Source organism: Phacochoerus africanus, chromosome 7 (assembly GCF_016906955.1).
Source record: "Phacochoerus africanus isolate WHEZ1 chromosome 7, ROS_Pafr_v1, whole genome shotgun sequence".
Lineage (NCBI taxonomy): Eukaryota > Metazoa > Chordata > Mammalia > Artiodactyla > Suidae > Phacochoerus > Phacochoerus africanus.
This window is the reverse complement of record NC_062550.1, coordinates 39684427-39699144: the sequence shown is the minus strand read 5'-3', so window position 1 is coordinate 39699144 and position 14718 is coordinate 39684427. Positions and strand designations below refer to the sequence as shown.

The window sequence follows — 14718 nt, the reverse complement described above, 5'->3', positions numbered from 1 at the left end:
CATAATGCCCTCCACCTCCATCCACGTTGCTACAAATGGCCAGATATTGTCTAAAGCAACACCAAGTTATGGAAACAACAGGGAAAGCAGACATTAAGAGTTTTTTCCTTTGAGAAAATTCAGCAACTGGTTTTGGAAAAGTCTAAATTATTGTTCTTAGTCTCATTTATTGTTTATTGGAAATTTCTGGATTCATTGTTCTGAGTTATTATCCTAGATTAGTATTTTTAAATAACTAGTTACTCAGGAGGATCTCGATGTAGCAAAACAAGACATAAGAAATTATGTATTTATGGACTTATAAAATGATTAGAATTTATAACTACTTGATCATTTTAGATTCTTTTATTTGGGTTCAGCTTGCTCATCATTTCTCTACCACCAATACACTTTTCAAGGCACTATCTCTGACATAAAATAGCATTTAAACCATTTGACTCTCACATATTATTCACTAAATCCCTTCTCAAAACTCTGTTCTGAGAACCCTTCAGAAATGAAAGAGCTTCAATCGTGATGATAACCAACATTCAAACTTCTGATTTTTCATGTAACTGTATCTCTCCCTGATATGTTTTAACTCTTTCTCATGTTCTTCCTGAATATATTTAGTCCAAAAATTTCTGATTTGTAATGGGTCATACAAGAGTATGAATTAGTTTGAAATTACATGTAACTTCTTTTCTTTGTTGTTGTTGTTGTTGTTGTTGTTGTTGCTATTTCTTGGGCCGCTCCCGCGCCATATGGAGGTTCCCAGGCTAGGGGTTGAATCGGAGCTGTAGCCACCGGCCTACGCCAGAGCCACAGCAACGCGGGATCCGAGCCTCCGAGCCGCGTCTGCAACCTACACCACAGCCCACGGCAACGCCGGATCGTTAACCCACTGAGCAAGGGCAGGGACTGAACCCGCAACCTCATGGTTCCTAGTCGGATTCGTTAACCACTGCGCCACGACGGGAACTCCCCGTAACTTCTTGTTTAAAGAACTCTTGGAAATTGCTCAAGTGAATATTTCAGAATTGTTAGAGTCATTCTGTCATCTTATTCTTCTCTACTTTTCTTGTCCTCTCTTTCCTCCATGCAGTATTCTGTACTTGCAAAGACGATTTAGAGCAAAAGTGGTTGCATTTGCTGAGGGAATCAAAAGAAGCTAAAATTCATTCACTCGTCCAGCAACTTTTTATTTGATCACTTAATTACTTGATAATACCTCTTATGGCAAAGATGACTGGAAATTTACGGTGGATCACTATTGTTTACCCACATTTGCCTAAACTTTGGGCAAGTGGACAGACTCCCAGAGATCTAGCTGTGCAAGGAAACATCTGTACTATTGTCAACCCTTTATCACAAACCAGGTCCTATTTAGAGATAAATATTAGTTTTGATAAGCATCAGTTTCCCTTTTATGATGACACATCATAAATACATACATACACCAAGTTGAAGGACTTAGCAACCCAAAAGTGAGATGTGATGGGCTATAAGTGTTGCTGTATAACTAACTGAGCTACTTGGGGCAAATCACAACCTTTCTGAGACTCAGCTTCTACATCATTGAAATCAAAGCTCTATTATATTATTGTTCTCCAAGGGAAAAGGGTTAAACACCTGAGCATGATAAATCACCTCATTCCAGCATAAAATTCATAGTCCCAAGATTTATTCCCCACTGCTTAATCTTTCCTAATGTCCTCTCAGGAAGTGTTTTCTTCCAAAATACCGTGGGAAGCATGCCACAACTCAGCTTCTACAAGGTCAATGCCACGTATGTATATATATATATATATATATATATATATATATATATATATATATATATACTATTTGTAAAAAATTCTTTTTTCTTACATTGTATACATAATCAACCTAAAAACCACTCTAACTAGTGTGTTCACCGCTTTTAATTTTTGAAGCAGAATACTGAATCTTTTGTTAACGTGCTGGGAAGTTTCATACAACTCTAGGTTTATCTCAAATAAGTGCTGTGAAAACACTGATACTAGAGTAAATAGGAACAGTTTCACTGGTATTTTCATTTTACCTAATGAACACAGAGGAAAGGCTCAGATCTGAGAAAGTAAAGGTCACAAGCTAGAATCATAAGAGGGCTATTTGCTACCAAATTTAAACAGCTTGGTTAAGGACATTAAGCAGGAATGTCAAATCTATTTAAGACATTTAAAGGTATTACGATCTTTCACATAATGAGTAGTTATGTCATTGGATTCTTTATGGTGTTTCACATATGATCACAATAAGCTACAAGTAGGTAGAAATATACAGAATCACATGCTCACTAGCCAAGCCATGACACAGAAAGCCATTGGTGTTATAGGTCATTGACTGAATTGATGCTAAGCCCCCCAAAATCATGCTGGCAACAAAACTGGTCCCAGGCATCAAATTCCCAGATACTGGTTCATCTTGTTCAAGGCATCACACACTGTGTTCAAATCACTGCGGAGGTCCTGCACCACGTTTTCAATACTCCTGGTATCTTTCAGAATTTCAATACTCTGTGTGTAAGGATTGAAGTAGACAGAGAAGGGACGGGTAATTGACTTTGCAAAGTCCCTGCAAAATAAACAGAAAAGAAAAGGATATGTGATCAGCCCTTGTTGGTTCAAGAGATAGATAGAAGGAAGGAATGGAGCCCAAAAAAATAAGAAGTTATTTTCTCTAGATGGAAGAAAAATACATTTACCTCATCTTTTCTTTGGCTTCTTCAAAACTTTCTGAAACAAAGTAGGCTTCCTGGAAAGTTGTGATAAGGCATTCCTGTAAGCAAGTTGTCTTTGGGTCAAAGGCTTTCACACATGCCTTGTCAGAAAGAGCATGCTGCAAAACACACCGCAAAACCTGTTAAACTCCAGAATGAGACTTCCAAAAGTGCCATGATGTCATATTTCTGCAGCAGAGCTCAGTCATTTTACAGAACTTCTCAGCTGCTAGTCTACCATGAAATATGGAACTCTCCCATATGCAAGGTAAATTGAGTGTTGAGGGTTTTTTTTTTTTTTTTTTTGGTTTGTTTTTAGAGTCTGTTAGGTGCTGAGAGGGAAAAAAAATGAGATTATGGTATTATTTTATTTATTATCAGCCAAATTCATACTGAAGGACAGTTCAGAGCTGTATCCCCACAGAAATGGAATTTTAAATCTATGCTATGAATAGATGCAGGAGAGCATAAATATGGTCCTAAATTTATTGCTATAAGCAATGCACTGAAATCTCCCTTAAATGGCAGAAGTAATAATTACCTGCATGGAGAGGTAATTGGGACTCTGACTGAACTATTTGTGGGCTCAATATGTGAGACATTTTGAGGCCAGCTACTGTGTATCAACAGAGGCTGGAGTGGGCCTGTATATTTGAGGATGTGTGCGAAGCATTCACTTACTTTCCAAGTACAGCAAAGCAATATACAGCATACAAATACTACCAGGTGGGAAAAAAGAGCTAATATTAATACTTATAGTTCTGCCCAGAGCAGGTATTAGAGAAACAGGAAAGCCAATGTAATTACTCTTTGAACCATCATTATCCCTGTTCAGCTCACCACATGACTGGCACTAAGAACAGCAAGGGACAATGAATGATTGTAGTCTCAAGATAAATTCAGTGATGCTAAAAGTTAGTGCTCATTTACTGCCATGTGCCACCTGCCTATTTATAGCCCCTGGAACAATGGTTCCCACATGGAATATGCCTAAGAATCACTGAGGAGCTTGCGAAAAATGCAGGTACTAGGGCTTCAATTTTACTTGGGTACATCCGGATGAATCCCAGAAATCTGCATTTTAAAGGCATCCAAGGTGACTCAGACACAGGTGGTTATGATTATACTTTGAGAAATACTCCCCTAGATTCTCTCTTCTTAATTTAAAGGATAAATTAGTTGGGGGAGAGAAGTAGAGAGAGAAAGGGGTAGCAGAAACACCCCTGAACTGAGAGTGAGGGCTCTTGTCCAGGCACTGCTGCTTTCTGGATAACCTTGGCAAATGATTTCACCTCTCTGGGCTTCTGTTTCCTCCAGTGTAAATGAGAGGTTTGGGCTGGATGATTTCTGAAAACACTCTATTCCATCTCTGGATTCCACCCCAAGCACTTTTCAATCTGTAACTGCTAAGGTTTCCAGGAGAAATCTGAAAAACCTTTCATGTTCAATATTCTCTATGCATTCCCCCAACAACCTCAAAATTCATGGGATGATTTGCAGCCTTCCATGAAGAAGGCTGTGGTTGCCTAAATTTGAAAATATAATTGTGAACCCAAGGACTGACAGGCCCAAGAAAGGGCACATGGTCCTACCCTGTGTGTGATTTGCTTTCCCGCAAAGTTCCATTGTCTAGATCAATGCATATGTGAGGCAAGCAATGCAGAGGGAACTCTTTTTTTTTTTTTTTTTTTTTGGTCCACAAGACAACTTCATTACATGTGGAAGGTCACCACACCAGCAAATGCATTTGTATTAGTGTCATGAACATCAGGGACCAAAGGTTCCAAATGACTAATAATTCTGTCCACATTTTTAAAACAACTTCACTGTTTCAACAAACAAAAGGTGCTTTGATGACAGCTGTTGCTCTCTATAAAGAACAGGCTTCCTATTGGCTCGCTTTGGTTTTCAGAACCAGACATTGCTTTCTTTGCAGCCATACACTCTGGGTGCACATTTTATTTAATATGTTGCTCCCATTGTCCATTTATCCATCAATATATATGAAAATGAGGACAGTGACTGCATCAGGATCTTGATGTTTCCATGCTCTCACTTCTACGTTCAGGGGTTTGGGCAGAGTGGTATGAATGTTTAAGCCATGGCTCCCTCGGGGGTCTTCCTTGCTGAGTGAGACTTTTCACCGAGTCAAGGACAAGTGCAGGAAGAGGGTGAAACTCTCTTTAGTCTGGGATGCTGTGATAGGACATTAGCACCCTTGGCTGTCACCATATGCAGAGGATGCCTCCAGAAGGGGTGTGTGCAATAACAGTCTGAATCAGTGTAGTTTTAGAAAATTTATCATGTGACAATTCTACTAGATACTCAGATGAGCCTGTTTCATCATTTTAATGGTAAATGGGATGAGGATAGTTCAAGAAAATGCCCAGAGGGCAGAGTGCTCCACCCTAGACTTCAAGAAAAGTCAGTGGATTCACAGCATATGATTTGATGCAAAGACCATTAGACAAAATATCTCACACTTGCCTAGTGTAAAAAAAATCACAGAGAAAACTGGGAGCTGACTTTTCTAAGCTCTCAAAAATGCAGTCTCTCCTCAGTATCCTGCTACATTTGACATGCTGGTTACCTGCTGAGGACCTCTCCATCCACGGAGTATGGGACCGATTCTATTTTTTGGCTATTATAAATAAGGGGATGATACTGGTACCTAAGGATTAGCCTAGAAAATGAAAAGAGCCCAGAGCTGGGGGAGCAGCCATTGAGTGAGGCCAGCGAATGAGGTGGTGATCACACTATAAGTGGGAGTTCTCTTGTGCCAGATGACTGCCAGGGACATCCATGCAGCGCTGAGGGCCCCCGTTTCTGAACACTAAAGCATAGCTCAAGGGCTATAAAATAGCATTCGAGTCTCCATTGACTCCACGGCCTGATGGAGTTTACTTCTCAACTCCTATCCGTATCTCTTTCTAAACCACCCTGGTTTCAAGAAGCAGCTATCATGCCCTCTCCTCCATGTCCACAGTAGATTCTCTGTAAACACAGAGCCAACTGTTTGATGTCCCCAGGGGACTCTGTAGTGAATCCTTCCCAAAGTGTTAACAGTCTGATATCCTGAAGTCTGCAAGAATTAATCCAATTTCCTGCAGAGAGAGGCTTTATAATGCTGAGAAAATCTGGCTGACCGTCTTTTACTCTCAAGCCATTTTTAAAGTGCAGGAACGCTTGAGAATCACCTCCTCTTATCTACATGCTCTCTAAAGGGACTATTTTGGATTTACCCACAGTGTGAAAGACAAAGACCCCAGACTAGAAGCCAGGAGACCTGGATTCTAAATATAGCTGTCTCAGTGGTTTATCAAATGAGTGAAAATTCCCCAGGCTAGGATACAGTTTCCTCTTTGATAAACTGAAAAGATTATATCAACATGAATTCTAAAGCTCATCCTGCAATACAACAGTAACAGGGCATGCACACACACAGCACTCATACCCCCATCCCCTCCCACCATCTCGGCCACCATAAATTGACCAGGGCAGTCTTCCCCACTGGGCCTGGGCATGGCCTTCCCACCCTTCCTGGCAGATGGCCATTACCAATTAGTTGGCTATAGTGCACAAAATAAGACTTATTTGTAAGTAAAGATTCTCTTTTCAACATCAAAAATTCCCCAGAGCCCAAATAGCTCCTACATGATTTGGGGCAAGTTATTTCACCTTTTTAGGCCCATTCCAGTGCTCATCTGAAAAATAAGAATACTTATAGTATCTCTAATACTCAGGAATGTGGTAAGAATTAAATGAGGTAATGCATGCAAAGTGCCTGGCATGTGGGAAGTGCTCCATAAATTTTGTTATCATTGCTACCTCAGTCTCCAGATGATTCTTGGTGTACATGTGCATCCAGGCACACCTTCCACCATTCATGCAGCTCCTCTGGAACCCTTCGGGAAAGAAACATGGCCCTGGCTCTGAGGCTGCCAAGTCCTAGACGGCAACAGTACCTTTCCTGAGTTCATCAGTTTAAAATCTTCCTTCCTCCCAGCCACCTGCCTTTGCAATGACACAGAGTTATCATCTCAACTATTCTAGATGTAAACCTGTGATCCTCACCCTCTATATTAGGACTGGTTAAAGTTGGGAAAAATCTAAAGTGTGAAGTCTAGGTAGTTTGGGCCCTAGATTCTGAATAAAAATTTGCAAGCACCACTACACTCACACTACAATCATCTTTTGCCACATCAGAACGACAAACACATACATTTGTATGCGTATCTATGTGTGCATGTCTATAGTAGTTTTGAACCTCCCTCAAATGATCAAATGTCCTAGCCAGGCACAGAATGATAGCAATATCTCTATTGCTAAGCTGGGTGATGATGGCATCACACTTATTTTATCAGTGATGTTGAAGGTTGCAGCAGTGGAATAAGTTTCAGGGGGGAGAGGACCAGCTCCCTCTTCAAGAAATCCCTACGTAAAAGCCAAAGACCCTTCTCCAGCTCCCAATGTCCAGAATTTGCTCTCTAATTGCTAACAGTGCTGCTTCAGGAAAGGAAGGGGCAGGAGGAAGGGAGTTGTGAGCCATTTGAACATGGTAAAGGTGTGAGAGCTCAGATGCTCTCAGAGTCCTAACTCCAGCCACCCTGCAGACACACTGGATGACCTCAAGAAACCCACAAGTGCCTCTTCTCCTCAGCCCGGCAGTAACTCCAACCACTTCAAAGAGCTGCTACAACCATAGTAAATACAAATGACTGCAATAAATATGAAGCTGTTCTATGAATGCTGATGAATAGCTATATAAAAGCAGTGCAATAAAGTTACCATGCAAGGATATCCTAAAATGAAAGCCAAAAAATAATAATAATTAAATTTTTAAAAACCATCAGCTTTATCAAAACCTGAAAAGCAGAACAGATGTATTTATATGTGATATTCCAGTGATTCCTATGGGGTAGGTGCTAAGCCATTTACCAACATCAACAACAACAAAATCTAATCTCTGTGCTTAAAGCAACAAAGAACTAGACTTTACTCTTAACCATGAAAAAGGAGGAACTGTCTTTTGCTTTTGAGATGAATTAACTTTTTTCGATAAGACTCAGCTAGTTCATCAATTAGCAATCATTTCTATACCACCTAAAGTGAACAAACATCACTGTTGCTTCTCCAAGAGAACTGGATTCAGCAAAGACCCATATCCATCACTGTCTTAGACCTTCCCTTCTAAAGACCCCAAGTTTCTTGAAATCTGAGGCTTTCAATTTTGGGTTTGTTGAATAAAATAAATGAATGAATGAGTAAATAATAAAAATTTTAATAAGAGAATGACATAGTTAAGTCAACTCTGAGACAGAGAGAAAAAGAATGTGAAAGAAAAGACACAGGCTAGCTTTTGGGTGAACAGCAAGCAATTATCATATTTTCAACCTTTTCTTAAAGTCAGTTTTCCAGATGATCTAGCTCTTTATTAACTTCTCCCCACAGGGATGAAGGTATGGAAAGGCCCTTCCCAAATACATTTTTGAAATTCCTTAAAGTACATCACTGAAAAAGTAATTAGAATGAAAGAGAGCAATCATTCTTTTTTTAAAATTTATCTTTACATTTATCAGATTTATGTTAGCTTTTATAAGCATTTCTGTATCTATTTTCTCTCTTAAAAATAAAAAAGCATTGTCAGAAAATAAGAGGGAAAAATGAAAATTATTCTCCAACCTACAGATATACCACTTGCAAGTGGCTGGACAGCTCTGAAGTGCAACGTTTACACCCTAGAAAACTTAGCCTCTTAAAGCACACATTTTAAAATGTGTTTAGTTCAAGGACAGAAGATGAATTGTGGATAGTTACATAAAAGTTATAGGGACCACATGAAAACCTCCAACAACTTACCCAAGACCTATGTATGAGCTGCAACTGGAACAGCAAAAACATGCTTACCACAAAAGGTGGCTGCATTCAAAATCATAAGTATGCTTACACAGGAGTTATTATAATGCATGTAATAAAGCTATCCCCACCTAGGCCCGGGACTGCCCTTTGGTCACTCAAGTAAAAGTTGGACGGATGCACTCACAAGCACTGGGGGAGGGCTCTGGACACCACCCCTATCCCCCAGAGCAGGCCAGGGATGGGGTGAAGGCAGGGAAAAGTTAAGACTAAGGAAAAGTTTCATGTTATGTATTCTCTGTGAGCAAACAGAAGACATTTCTTATAGAAAGAATTTCTGAGTTGTAAAAATGGTCCAAAGTAGCAATCATAGGGATATTGGAGTGTTGAAATTTGGGAATGGAAGAATGCTAATGACCAGAGGTGATGGACCAGAACAAGAAGATTCACAGCAGACAATGCCCTTCAGTGTACATGTTTCTGGCTGATTTCCATTTCCAGACGATTCGGTCCACACCAACAGGAACAAAAACAACAGATTCACCCCAATGCTGCCTACACACGCCTCATTAACCAGAGCAGAGGACCCTGTCGAAAGTTGGGGCAATAAGAGAGATTTGTTTCTTTTGTTTCTGGTGTCATTTATAAGCCCTCTAAGGAGAATGTAAATAGATGTAGCTCAAGAGCTACATCATTTTCTATCTAATTCTTTTTTCAGGGAAATGAAAAAGCAGTCTACAGAAGGCATGGATCTTACAGGGATATGACAGACATTATGCTTTTGTTGTGAGCTTTGGCCACTGCACTGAGATTAACCCCAAACAGACTTTTATTGTTCTTGAGAACATAGTAAAAAAAAAAAAAAAAAATTACCATGTTACATCAGGCTTTTGTTATATTAAATATAATTATGATTCCAGCCAGGTCAGGCCTCAGGCAGCTCCCTTAATAGGCCAGGCTTTGAGTGGAGCACACACACTGCTGACTACTGATTGATCCAGCATCTCATTCTTCCCCTTTGCACCTTCTCACTCTAGAATCAGCGTGGGCAGCAGGACCCTGGTCAGGAGGCCTTCCCAGGTATTGCCTAAAATGTGCCAGGCATATTTGTCCCACTGTTTGTATAATCTATATTATCATCCCACTGTTTGCATAATCTATACTATCTTGGTCATTTATCTTCTGCACTAGAGTGTAACCTCCTTGATAACAGGGATCCTAGGCAATAGTCTAATGGTCAAGATCTTGGATCCTGGAGCCTAGACTGCCTGGACTTGGGACCACTTCCAACACTTATTAGGTAAGGGACTTTGAACAAATGCCTTGATGTTTTTATGCCTCAATATTCCCACCTTTGATAATGATGTTACTTATCTCATTGTGTTGTTATGAGAATTAAGTGGGTTAAGTGCCTAAAATACTAAAGTCTAGGAGTTCTCACGGTGGTTGCAATAGAATCTGCAGCATGTCTGCAGTGCCAGGACACAGGTTCAACTTCCAGCCTGGCACAGTGGGTTAAAGGATACAGCACTGCCACAGCTGCAGTGTAGGTCACAACTGTGGCTCACGTCTGATCCCTGGCCTGGGAACTCTATATGCTGTGGGGTAGTCAAAAAAAAAAAAAAAAAGAAAGAAAAAGAAAAGAAAAAACTAAGGTCTAAGTATCTATTGAGGGCACTATTATCTTCTTCATATTCATATTTTTCTTCATATTCTTATTATTTACCTCTGCATCCTCAGTGCCTGGCACAATATATGATGCACAGTAGGTGCTCAAACAAATATTTGTAGAATGAATGAATGAAGCCAAAAACTGGGTGGACTTGATGAAACTACTTTTAAATTGCATCTTTCAAAAGTATAAACATCTGTGAAGAATTCCAATAATCATATATATCCCAGTTATATTATTTTAGGACAATCAATTCTCAAAATAAAGACCCAAAGATAGTCCAAAATCCTTATCTTAGTCTGAATAATCAAAGATAAAATTATTTTCAGTATTATTTCCAGATTAGATATCACCCTGCATTCTAAATTCATAAAAACTCGCTATCTTCCAGTGGCACAGACAGAAATTCTTAAGTAACCAGAATATTTAAATGATCAGAATGTTCCAGCCCCAACATTTCTGAATAAATGATCATTTTAATGTATTTTCAGGCAAAAAAAAATAGTATCCCTTCAGCATCACTATACATATTAGATGCCTCTCTGACTACATGTTTACGTAAGTAGGTTTTTTTTTTTTTTTGGAATTGTATGTGCCCAAAAATGTTTTAATTTACATTAATTTTGAAGAAGCAAAAGTAACCTCAAATTTCCCTTTTGGAAGCAAATGCTGGGGAATCCATGAGCACCATGGGGATGACAGACATAAGAGCAGCCAAGCCATGCTTACAATGGAAGTTCCATCAGTAGGATCGCTGCTAGCTCAATGCCCACTTTTCAGCACTGAATTTAGGCCAGTCATTTGTTACCCAACGTTTGAGCATACATTTGTCATTCCTGTTGATTTGTGCACATGGCTGCTCATCCATTTGAGTCACACCACAAACCCAGAAAGGCATGACCCATTTTCAGAAGTGCAAAAAGTTAGGTCAGCACCCACATATGAGGTGCCAAATCCTCTGTACTAAATATTCATGGGGTATCTGTGAGTAGAAAGGCTCAGACAGACAAATCAATATTTTCCATGACCTTGAACCAGTTTGCTTAGGAAGGATATTTTCGTTCACAGCTTCATACCTTTAATTCTCCAATGGAGGAAAGCAGTCCAGCTCCATATGCCCGCAGTTGCCCTTCTTGCTTGCAAAGGCCAAACTCAATCGTGAAGAAATAGCACTGAAAAAAAAAAAATGGACACACCTACAGTGAACTGGGCAACAAGTTCTTCTGTAGAATAAAATGGTCCAAAATAAAATGATGCACTGTGCATAATTTCTTCAGCACTGTCAATGTAAATACATTTAAATCAAGAAAGTTTATTAACATTATTTTCTTACTTAATAACCCCTACCTAGGTTAAGAGTATATGGAAAAAGCATTAACTCCAAGAGTCTTATGCTTCCTGGGTTCAGAAACCCTATGAGTCAAATCATATTTACTGCAATGATTTAAAAGATAAAAAACAACACAGATTTAGTAATTAATGAAATACTAAGTTGTGGTTCAGTAACAAATTAATCCATGGAAATGTAGAAAAGTAACTTGGAATTCAGTAATCCCAAACTGATTTTTGCAGTTTATTTATTCATTCAACAAACATCTGTTAAGTACATACTATGTGCCAATGCTTGGTAAAGAACTGTGGTGAAGACACCAGGAGAGGCCAAGAAAGCAAATATATACTGACCAAATTACCATTTTCTTAGTGAAATCTTAAATGGATACCTATGTATGCACTTACATGTGTATATGTATATATACATATAATAAAGTAAGAACCCAAGTTTTACCAGCATCAACTATTACAGCTTCCCCAAGATATTAAAATCTACAGTTGCTTCTGTTGATTGTTAAGAATCAATCTAGGAGTTCCCGTCGTGGCGCAGTGGTTAACGAATCCGACTAGGAACCATGAGGTTGCGGGTTCGGTCCCTGCCCTTGCTCAGTGGGTTAACGATCCGGCGTTGCCGTGAGCTGTGGTGTAGGTTGCAGACGCGGCTCGGATCCCGCGTTGCTGTGGCTCTGGCGTAGGCCGGTGGCTACAGCTCCGATTCGACCCCTAGCCTGGGAACCTCCATATGCCGCAGGGGCGGCCCAAGAAATAGCAAAAAAAAAAAAAAAAAAAAAAAAAGAATCAATCTAGACAGACAGAAATCTCTGCAGAACCAAAAAATGCACAAAGCTCTTAAGAAGGGCTGAAATCACCCTATGTGTGCTCTGAGAGAAAAATGAGAAGCTGACAGTGAGCAATAAAAACTGCATCAAAGTAACACTGTCCTGCATTAATGATGATGGAGTAATGAAAGTGTTGGGAAAGAGAATTTAAACACTCTTGAAAAGGGGCAGAAAACAATAATTAGTTCTAGCCCATGGTGGTTTGCTCTGCTTTTATTTGGCAGTTAAGCTGTCTCTTGACTTTGGAGGGGGTGTTTATTATTATTATTATTATTATTATTATTATTATTATTATTATTATTAGTGGATGATTTCTGAGGTTGAGTGGCCAATGCTCTGCAGCCCTGGGCTGGACCCAAAGGACTGGTCATTCCAAGTCATGGAGCTGAACTTCTAGAGGCAAAATTTCCTTTCCTCATTCATCTCCCAAAGAGGCTAAAACTATAGCCCTTCCTCATCACCACCCACAGCACCCATCAGCACACCTCCTTATTCTGTTTTGATTTGTCTTTCTCTTCTATCGCACCACTTTTTTGACATAGTATTTAATTTATGTATGATATGTACTATTTGTCATCTGAGTCCACCCCCTCACCACTACCACCAACTAAACTATCAACTCCATGAAGGCCAGATCCCTGTCCGCTCATCTAGAGCAGTTTCCCAATCTCGGCAGCACTAACATGTTAGGCTGGATAACTCTTAGCTGTGACGGGCTGTCCTATGTACTATAGGATGTTTAGCGATATTCCTGGCCTCTGTCCACTACATGTCAGTAGCACCGCCCCCCATCCCAAACAATAATGCCTCCAGACATCAAAAAACGCCCAGAGGGGCAACATCATGCCTGGTTATAAACAGTTGATACAGAATAGTATTAAAAACATAGTAAGAGCTCAATAAATATCAGGTGAATAAATAAACAAATAGTGAATGAACTATTCCTCTTTTTTTTTGGTCTTTTTGTCTTTTTAGGACTGTGCCCATGGCATGTGGAGGTTGCCAGGCTAGGGGTCCAATCAGAGCTGTAACTGCCAGACTACGCAAGAGCCACAGGAACACTGGATCTGAGCCGCGTCTGCGACCTACACCACAGCTCACGGCAACACTGGATCCTTAACCTCACTGAGTGAGGTCAAGGATCGAACCCTCATCCTCATAAATGCTAGTCATGTTCGTTAACAGCTGAGCCACAACGGGAACTCTGGATGAACGAAGTTGGGCTTGTTGCGTGGCAGCAGAACCTGGAGGTAAGAAACACATGAGGATGGAGTTCCCATCGTGGCGCAGTGGTTAACGAATCCGACTAGGAACCATGAGGTTGCGGGTTCGATCCCTGCCCTTGCTCGGTGGGTTAACGATCCGGCGTTGCCGTGAGCTGTGGTGTAGGTTGCAGACGCGGCTCGGATCCCGCGTTGCTGTGGCTCTGGCGTAGGCCGGTGGCTACAGCTCCGATTCAACCCCTAGCCTGGGAACCTCCATATGCCGCGGGAGCGGCCCGAGAAATAGCAACAACAACAACAACAAAAAAAAAGACAAAAAAAGAAACACATGAGGAGGCCTAAGTTCTAGTCTCACCCCTGCTTGTAATTACCTATGTGACCACAACATCTCTAGGCTGTAGTTTTCCTGCCTGTGACATCCATTCATCCATTCATTTATCCCTATAAATACTCCTACAAATCGTCTATATTATCCAGACTCTGCTCTAGCCATTAAGGAACAAAAGGCAAGGCAACAAAATTGCCAGTCCTATGAAGCACACACGCTACTGGGATGGGACAGGTAACAACAATAACAATAAAAATCAATACACAGGATAATGTCAGATGAAGTCTGCCATATAAATAATAAAGTCACATAATATATTAGATATTAAGCAGAGTATGTGGCTGTTTTAGATGGAGGGATCAAGGAAGTTCTCTGAAGGAGTGATATTTAACCCACAACCTGCTTGAAAATCAGCTTTTCATTAAAAAATGAAAAAGCCAGTTGTGCAAAGATCTAGGGAAAAGTGTTCCCAGCAAAGAAAATAGCAAATGCAAATGCTCCAAGGCAAGGACAGAGATATATTCAGAATTCATTTTCAAAAGACCATGCTGGTGCTGGGTAAAGAATAGACTGGGGTGGGGGGTGGCAAGAGTGAAAGCAGAGACCAGTTCGAAGGCAGTGGCAGCCAAGAGACAAGAGTGGTGAGCGACTTAGAATGTGACCTGGGCCAAGGTAGCAGGGAATTGGGAGAAGTCAGTGCCACAGAGACCTCATAAGAAGAACCAAAACAAGAGATGTCAGTATGC

The 14718-nt window shown here is 40.3% G+C and overlaps 1 protein-coding gene across 1 annotated transcript in view; it reads right to left on the bottom strand.

The window, feature by feature from the left end:
• Nucleotides 1-2203: 2203 nt before the first annotated feature.
• TPH2 (tryptophan hydroxylase 2) overlaps nucleotides 2204-14718 on the bottom strand; it is a 97316-nt gene continuing 84801 nt past the window's right edge. Inside the window, exons 9-11 of the mRNA XM_047788533.1 lie at nucleotides 11327-11422; nucleotides 2708-2841; nucleotides 2204-2577 (exon numbers count right to left, since the gene is read on the bottom strand). Coding sequence (XP_047644489.1) covers nucleotides 2403-2577; nucleotides 2708-2841; nucleotides 11327-11422 — 405 coding nt within the window. The 3' untranslated portion in view covers nucleotides 2204-2402. The remainder of the gene's footprint in view (nucleotides 2578-2707; nucleotides 2842-11326; nucleotides 11423-14718) is intronic.